This window comes from Eutrigla gurnardus (genome assembly GCF_963514095.1).
Source record: "Eutrigla gurnardus genome assembly, chromosome: 10".
NCBI lineage: Eukaryota > Metazoa > Chordata > Actinopteri > Perciformes > Triglidae > Eutrigla > Eutrigla gurnardus.
In genome coordinates this window covers 18,901,636-18,910,903 of record NC_139924.1, presented here as the reverse complement: position 1 = coordinate 18,910,903, position 9,268 = coordinate 18,901,636, and the positions used below count along the sequence as shown (strand labels likewise).

Genomic DNA, 9,268 nt, shown 5'->3' with positions numbered 1-9,268 from the left:
GACCCGACGACATGCAAGAGGTTTGTGTGTGTGTGTGGGGGGGATTGGGTGATATTAAACTAAATGACGTGTGCCAAAATAGCTTCCCCTTTCCTTCGTGGTTTACTGTATGACATGCATTTTTATTTGTGAGAACAAACTCATGATCTTTTTTTTTCTTCCTTTTTTTTTTTTTTTGTACCAAATCCTGTGCATGTTCCCTTTTGCATGTCCTGTGTAGAACTACACTCGGCATGTGCTGTGATGCTGTCATGCTCTCACGAGGAAAGCAGGGGCCCAGGGTGCAGATGATGAGCGCAGGTCCCTTAGTATTGTGTGTGAGCAGCCAGCAACACATGTTCGCCATAATTCATCAGACTCGTGACCTAAGGCCCTGCTAGAGAACATGTTGCAATATCTCATATATCAGGATCAAAACTATTTTTCCATATACATATAAACATAAACATATAAAGGACGTGTTAGTTAACTTTTTTTTTTAAATAGCACTATATGTGATCAAATCAGCTCCTTTACATAAACCTGCAGGATCTGTCTTCGCAAAGCTGTGCTACCACTCCGAAGCTCATCTCTGCAAAGAATCAGCCCGGATATGCTGCGTAGGCGGTAACAGGGAAGCTCTGGCTTTCCGTTTACGTTATCGTTTCAATCAGTTTCATCAAAATGTTGTGGCTCGGGCTCAATGAAACAAAACCGACGCCGTGTTGCGCAACGCTGCATTTCAGCTCTCCTTTTCATGATGTGGGTTTGTTTTGCGGCGACTCCACTAGGGTGCGCACCGAAAAGCGGCGCCTGAGACCGGAAGTTATACGTGTAGGCCTTCTAAAGTAAAGGCGTAACATTGGGGTTATTTATCTATTATTGTTAAAAAATATTGCCTTTACGAAACAGTGTGTTGAGACAGTTTTAGTTAATTTTCTTTAAAAATTCTGAGTGTGCGTGTGTGTACGTGAGTGTCAGCTGCCAGCTCAAGTGATTCATTCCACATCCTCACATGTCGATGCACCATGGCAACAGTAGCCAAGGCAACACAATGAAAACCCTAACTGACTGACACGAACAAACATAAATACAACATTTTCAACATTATCCGAAGGGCAAAACAAAGAGTGAAACCACCAAGTCGCACTTGAAGCATTTTGTTTTGGAAAGCATCGACAGGAAGTGCTCTTATTTTTGAACGCTGTAGGCTTGATGCTGGTAAAAAAAAAAAAAAAAAAAAAAAACGAACCGAAGCTCAGGCAGGGCTTAATGGGGATGGAAACAGACGAGTGTGTCCCAGTGTCCTGACGGTTTGTTGCGGTGCAGACACGCAGAGGTATCCGCAGAGCTCATGTAGACCAGCTCGGCCAGACTAACCACCGGGACACGGGGGCGCTGCGGGGGTCTGGAAAATGGGAGCGGTGAAGTGAGATTGAGAAAAAAAAAACGGCCGAAAAGCTGACTGTCTGGATGAAAGGCGCTCAAGTAAGTTACTCTGACGAGAAAAGTAATGGCAACATGTCCGGTTTTGTATTCTGTGGGGCGGAAAGTTCCGTTAAAAGCCTTTCAGCGGTGTAGTTTCGGACGCAGCGGACCGCTGTGGTCAGATCAGGTTTCACAGAAACCGCCCCTGGTGCCCCGTCTGAACTGACCGGGCTCTCGCGTGCGCCGCTACCGCAGAGGAGAAACTTTATGGAGTTCGCGCGAGCTCACGGGAGTGATGCGCGCTGAGGTGACATGTGGAGCCGTGATTGACAGATTAAATATGAAAGGGGGCGGGGTTGACGCTGAAGGTGTTATCGACGGCTCTCGGGGGTACACATGTGGTTGAATAATTGTTTTATGGCGTGTTTTAATCCGTAAATCGGAGCAGCGGAGTCCTCAGCTCGCCCCCGTGGTTCTGCCACGTACGGCTGCAAGAAATTTGATCTGCGGAGGTGCCCATGCAATGAGTGTAGTTGGCCCGACTTTTATGAGAGGAGGGGGGAACTGCTGGAAACTAAATTTCCAGATATCAAAATATTACTAAATGTGAACAGCAAAATGTAGACCTGCTTCAGTTTTTGTTATTGTTGGGGTACTGACTGCATTTTCCATAGCTAGTAATAGTTTAATATAACAATGTATTTTAATTTATGAGCTGATCTGTAAACTAAATCTGGTGGATAGATGTAGTGGGTAAAAGGACAGTATTTTCCTCTGAAATGTGGAGGAAAAGTATAAAGTAGCATTAAATGGATATAATCATGAATAGTACCTCATAACTGTAAATACATAGACTATACTTACATCACTTTTTTTCTAAATATCATCTAGCTTTGCCAAAATATACTCTGACTACGTTCATCAGTCTCCTTGCATGCAAATGGATTCACTTTGACTGCGAGCTTCCCAGTGCCGCCTAATTGTTTTAAGTACTGTCAATTTAATTTAAACTTACTGCCTCATCAGTGTCATGCATTAATTTGGCTTAAAAGGATTAGTGTGGCATCCATCTTCCAATTACACAGTTTTCAGCCTTCAACTAGAAGATTAAATTGGGAAGGAGCAGACATGAAGAATACGTCGAAACACTGGAGGATATTGAACAAATTGGGGGGTTAACGTGATGCCTGGCACGGATGCGAATACATGTTTAAATAGGAGAAGTTAGTAGATATTGTGTTTGGTACAGCCACCCCGTGTTCTGCTTTAAATGTGCAGTATCTTCCTTTTTTTTCATGAAATTTAGAGCAAGAACATCTAGTCTAAAATCATCTTCTAAGACTTTAGATATGTGTAATGCTTGTGGTGTTTTTATATTGGATTTACTGAAGGAAGGTAAATGGCTGGTGGTCGTCAAAGGACCGCAGGGTCCCTCGGATAAAAAAAAAAGCTGTGAAAGGACCTCTGGAAGTGAGAAAGTGTTGGGGGCGATTTCACAGGCCTTTGCCAATTGTCCACTTGGGTTCACAGCTCTCGCCGCCGTGCCTTTTGGGTAAATGCAGTCGTTAGAATGCGTCTGATTTGAAGGCAGCCCCAGCAGCAGTTTGCTGTGGGCTGAGATTTATTGGTGAGAGGTCGAGAGGAACACCTGGTGCAGAAAGTTCACTCACAATCCTCTCCGAAGCAACAGATGGAGCAAAGGATGCAGGGAAGGAAGGAGGGACCGACCAATGCGGCTACAAAACCGCGCAGAGGTGACGAGCTGCTGAAGACCAGTGTGGTAGACGTGGGGGGAAAAAAAACAAAAACACAGAAAACGCATGTAACCACTTGGTTTTACTGGCAGTTTCCCATGTTTAGTCTGCAATATGGCTTCCCTGTGGTTTCAAGGCGGATCTCTTTGAGGCCTGTAGTTTGCTTGAAGTGAAACAAAACTTGTAAGAGAGAACGGAGTTTAGCAGTTGCCATAGAGACCGTAAGGGTTAAGCCAACTGCCGAAGCGCTCTGCATGACACGTCGTGTTGCCACATCTTTAACATCGAAAGTTCATTCATCAAGTTTTCCCCTCTGTCCTTCCTGTGGTTTGTTCCACGCGGTGGACTATTTCGCTTCTGAAGAGCTCAACCTGAAAAATCGTGTTAAATTTTGACCAGTGAGTGAAAGATTTGTGTACTCAGCTCTATTTGACAGTCATTAAACTGACTCATTCCTGTTTGGACGTGAACTCTGACAACGTTTACAAAACTCCTATATCAAAAATAGTAAAGCCGCACCCTTCTTATAGAAGAATAACAATAATTTAGTCAGGAAAAGTAAATAAAAAAGAATATGTGTAAGTAAACAGAAAACCCTCATGTCATCAAACAGGCACGTGACTGAGAAAATGGGTGAAACACAAGACTAAAATCATTCAGTTGATTAGGTTATAAACAATCAGGATTAAGTGTAGACCAGTCCAGGGGTCCACGGGTCAAAACAAAAGAAACACTGCAGGGGAATGGCTCTAAGTAGACTTTGAGCCATGTTAATCAGCCTGCAAATGTTGATCCACGAGTACTACGCAGCTATGGAACCTCATCCTCTTACATAAGCCAAGATAAATAAGCATAACCCCTGTCAGATATACCTGATACCAGCTGAAACCTGAGTCCCTCAGTACGTTTTCACTCCATTACCCAAAAAGAGTAATTTTGTATTTATTGCAGGAACGTACCAACATGTATCTCTTTAAGAGGCTGGAATTGCTCGTGAAAAATCTGGGGAGAATTTGGGGAGTGAATGGTGAACAAACGTGCTCAGAGGAATGTCCCTTTATTGCATTCAGGAGCGTGCACTGTAAAACGCTGGGCTGTTTCTTTTACACGCACTTTTTGCTGTGTCATGCCCGGGGGAACTCGACTGTGACTGTTCTACCTGTTACACAACTCTTAACCTCTGTCCAATTTTCATACTAATCAGTGTTATGTGCGTGTGTGCACTGTTCACCAACTGGGCGAAGCTCTATTCAGCTCTCCTTTACACATAGAGGGACAGCGGGAACAGCTGCAGCAACATCTAAAAAAAAAGGTACGATAGGTTTTTAGTTTTAGTTTAGAATGAAAAAATCTTTCTTGGGGATTTGTATTCCATTATTATATATGTTCATACTGCATTTTACCTACCTATGTATTCATTTTTAATAATTCATTGATTTAATATATTTTGAATTCATGTTTTAAAGAATGGTTAGGATTTATTTAACTTTGTTTAACTTATTTATCTATGTAGGTTTTTTTTTAGAGAAGTTTTTTCTGGATTGTTTTTTGGTTACTCTTGATTTTTTTTTTTTTATTGTGATATTCCAGCGACTCAAAACATTGGGCACATCTCATCAGAGCTATTTGAAGGGCTTGCTTTACAATCATTCATTTCACCATGCACACTCTGTGAGTAAACACTAAGAGTGCAAGTGAAGTCTTTGATCAATGAAATTAGGTCACACCCATTGGGAAGACAAGAGGGAGGGTTACTCACTAGCACAAATAAGAGCTTAACGTCCTTCCAAAAAGATTAAAGAAATACTTTGAAGCTGGCATTTGGGCAGGAACCGTTCCTCCTCTTTTTAAAACTGTAAAGGAGATGTTCTGTGAAGCTGTTTGGACAAGGTGTACTGATCTGATCTGGTCATTGAGCATTTTTCTCAGATGATGATTGTAGCTTGGAGGCGCATTTGAAGACGACCAGAGCTCGCCTAACTTCAATGGGAGTGGCATGTTTATAAGGCTTCCAATATAAATAATTTGCTTGTTTTCTCTACAGAGCACAATGGCACTACACCTACTCCTCGGCCTGTTGCTGCTGGCCTCGGTCCGGTCCAGCTCTGTGGAGAACTGCCACCGTGGCTGCCACTGTGAGGTGGAAAGCTTCGGCCTGTTCGACAGCTTCAGCCTGACCAGGGTGGACTGCCGAGGGTTGGGACCCGGCACCTCCATGCCGATCCCCATCCCGCTGGACACGGCCCACCTCGACCTGTCCTCCAACGCCATGGGCCCGCTCAGCAACACCATGTTAGCTGGTCCAGGCTACACCACCCTTGTAAGCTTGGACCTAAGCAGCAACCTGATAACAAAGGTCAGTAGTTGGAGGAGGTGAAGCATAGACCTCACTTAATATAACTCCCCAGGGCCACAGTGACTTAACATCTGAAGAGAGGCATTTTCCACTGGAGTTGGTGGAGACCAAAACAGAGTATTGTATTGGCTATATTGTTACTATGCTCTTTTGTAAACGTAAATAAGGGCTTTCCTAACTGATATTCAAATGCACACTCCTCAGGCCTATGATATTACTGCTGTATTCTGCTGTAGGTATTCTGGGTTAATGATCAAATGCATTTTTTAATGACACAAAACATTAGCTGTTCACCCCAAACTATGTTTCATTGCATACCTTTGGGCTGCACGGCCGGTTCGGGTTCCTTCTGTGTGGAGTTTGCATGTTCTCCCTGTGTGATCGTGGGTTCTCTTTGGGTTCTCCGGCTTCCCCCCACAGTCCAAAGACATGCAGGATGGGGATAAGTTCATTGATGACTCTAAATGTCCCGTAGGTGTGAATGTGAGCGTGAATGGTTGTTTGTCCTACATGTCGGCCCTGTGATAGACTGGCGTCCTGTCCAGGGTGTACCCTGTCTACCCAATGACAGCTGGGATCGGCTCCAGCCCCGCCGCGACCCTGAATACAGGATAAGCTGGATACATTTGTGTATCTTTATTCCTGATTTATAGATATGAATAAAACATTTTTTAATATATATTTGACATATATCAGGAAATGTAATGTATAGTGTTATACTGTATCTTCAACTGTGAAATTTTACTTAAATCATTGCTTTCTCTCTTTGCCGGCCTTTACATCTGCAGGTAACACCCAATGCTTTGTCCAAGCTGCGTTACCTGGAGACTCTGGATCTGAGCCACAACAACCTGGAGAGCCTCTCCCCGAGCTGCTTCTCCGGCCTCCCTCTGGCTGAAGTTGACCTCAGCCATAACAGCTTTCAAGATTTTGACATGGACGTGTTCGCTACTAAAGTTAATGGTGAACCCGTCAGCGTGGATCTGTCTCATAACAAGCTTGTGTCGGTCTCCACGAATTTACGTGGAAGAGTGTTACACATTCAAAGCTTAAATCTGTCGTGGAACCGACTGTTGAGCGTACCGAGACTGGCGGGACTCCCGCTGAGGTACCTCAATCTGGATGACAACCCCATCGCACGGATCCAGGAGGGAGCTTTTGCTCAGCTGAAAGATCTGGTTTATTTATCGATCAGCGGCTTCCATGAGCTTCAGGAGATCGAGGCGAACAGCTTCAAGGGCCTCCAGAGCCTGCAAGTTCTTGATCTCTCTAAAAACCCCAAGCTCAAGACCCTGAGCCCTGCTGTTTTCAGCGGACTAGACTCCTTGCAAGAGCTGAATTTGTCTGGCTCCGGCGTGGCGTCCTTGCCAAGTAACATGCTGACCCACCTGCCCAGTATTAAGAGTATTACACTGGGACAAAGCATCCACTGCTGGAGGACCCAGAAACAGGGGCAATTCCACAGGCAGCTGGGTCAGGCCCAACACAACGAGGTGCTGAACTGTGATGTGGAGGGCATCGTGTTGTGAAACGGTGCCTGTGGAAGTGGACCACTCATTAAGAGGCCAGTATACTCCGTCAGCAGTGCTTGCACGATGGTCCAACAGCTTGCGTTAACCTGGTCTCCCCCACAGTTTCTGACGCCAGATACAACCATAAGCACTTTTGATTTCCAGCGTGGTCGGACAACACATCGGACAATAAGTTCTGAAAGCGGGCCGCGGCCCTTCCAATCCTGATGCCAGAGCTGTGCCTTATCTGCCTTGATATGCAAAACAATTCTTCTTTTTTTGTCTTACTTTCACTCAAATACCTGTTTCAAGGTGAGCCTTTGTCATATGTCTTAAAGGTGTAGCGTAGAAGAAGTATCATAAATGCTGTACCTTTTAGAAAAAAAAACGTTCGCGACCCCAAAACTTTAAGAAATGTTCATGCGAAATGTACTTCATTTAAAGTGGGACCATATTAAGAGCTATTTGCACTCATTCCCGTTGTGATGTTTTTTTAATAATGCGGTTACACATGGCCTAGATGTCACCCAGTGTATTACAAAACCTGTTGTGCATTATTCATAATGTCCACACTGAAGAAACTCTTCTGTTGACCACTAAGATTTTTTTATTCGACTTTGAATGTGATGCTGTATTGAAATGATTAAAGGGATAGTAAGACATTTTGGCAAATGCACTTCTTTGTTTTGTAGCTGAGAGCCAAGAAGATTCTCATATTTGTTCAGCGTGAAGCTACAACCAGCAGTTGGTTAGCTTAGCTTAGCACAAAGACTGGAAACGGGGAAACAGCTAGCCATCAAAAGCTCAGGTGTGAATTCCTTGTATCAGGAACTAAATGTAAAAGCAAAGGTTGTGGTAGTATGGGAGGACTATTGCTTGTCTTTGCAGTGACATCCTGGAGTCTTGTTGTTGTCCCCATATAAACCACAGTTTTTTTGTGCGGATATAAGAAATAATACCTGTTTATTTGTTTTGAGTGTATGCCGTTGCTTTCAGACAAAACCAGGTTAGCTGTTTCCCACGTGTTTCCTGTCGTAATGCTAAGCTAAGTTCCTGGCTATAGCTTTATACTTACCATGCAGACATGAGAGTGGTGTCAATCTTCTTATCAGACTCTCAGCGAGAAGGCTAAAGTGCTTGTTATATATTATTGTATTATATATACATATATTTTCCAAACATTGATCTGTAAAATCCAAGAACCAGAATTCCTCTATTGAGCCTTGTCTGAGTGCGAAACTCACAGAAACATTTGCAACTTCTTTTCTTGTTACATTCACAAAAATAACTGTTTCATTACTTGAATTTTGTCCTATGGCCACCAGCCCAAAGCAGACATCGTGTCCACGATGTTTGGACAATTCCCCTTCAGAATGACACCAAGTTCAGAGTCCAGTCTTTGCAAATTAGGCTCAAGTCGTCTCTGACATGGTGCTCACTGATTTGTGTCATGTTTGTCTTTGACATTGCACAACAGTGGTAAACAAGCAGCAGCCACGCTGACCGGGAGTTTATTTTGACCCGCCGTCAAATCATTTCTAGTTGAACGAGACACTTGTTTCATGACAGGTTTTCACGTAATTGGCGATGAGCTGATGCCAGCATGCGTTGATGTATAAACACCGAGCTGCACTGTGCTGTCATGTGTAACTTCGCCTTGGCATTCCTGTGGTGTTTTCTGTGGACGATCAGCCTCAAGACTGCATATTAGGCTTTTCAATGTCAGCGATCTGTGAAGGCCTTTAGTGTTTTGGTTTTGATATTCGAAAAGGAAATCCACCTTGGTTGTTTTATTGAGAGTCAGATGAGCCCAGTCATTATGTAGAAGTTTATATTTTTATGTATGTAACTATATATATGTATATAACTTTATAAATGATAAATGTGATATATATATATATATATATATATATATATATATATATATATATATATATATATATATATATATATATATATTGTATGTATGTGTGTAATAAATTGACATTTCTGACACTTGAATGACTGGCTGTTTGTTCTGTGGGCCATAAAAACAGCAACAATTCTTAGGTGTGTCTGCGATGGAGCACAAACACACATTAAGAACTAAACATACACAGGGAAAGATTGCGTCAGTGTCGACACTGTATTTAACATTTAGCCAGAGATCCTTTTTTTTCAAAGCGTGTGATTTGTCTCTATGCGCAGCACTGACTCACAGCAGGGTGTGCCGTTCTTCAGGACGAGAAGAGGAAAACTTA

The 9,268-nt window shown here is 43.1% G+C and overlaps 1 protein-coding gene across 1 annotated transcript; it reads left to right on the top strand.

The window, feature by feature from the left end:
• The first annotated feature begins 1,230 nt into the window (after nt 1-1,230).
• Nucleotides 1,231-8,920, top strand: tsku (tsukushi small leucine rich proteoglycan homolog). The gene is made up of 3 exons (XM_084020345.1): nt 1,231-1,467; nt 5,206-5,517; nt 6,306-8,920. Exons 1-3 carry the CDS (start codon nt 1,453-1,455, stop codon nt 7,044-7,046), a joined length of 1,068 nt encoding a protein of 355 aa, XP_083876471.1. The 5' UTR covers nt 1,231-1,452; the 3' UTR covers nt 7,047-8,920.
• The last annotated feature ends 348 nt before the right edge of the window (nt 8,921-9,268 follow it).

Excerpts from the sequence above, each read along its gene's own strand:
- tsku (XM_084020345.1), top strand. Across the intron at positions 5,518-6,305 it reads GCAGCAACCTGATAACAAAG|GTAACACCCAATGCTTTGTC; the intron begins GTCAGTAGTTGG and ends TTACATCTGCAG.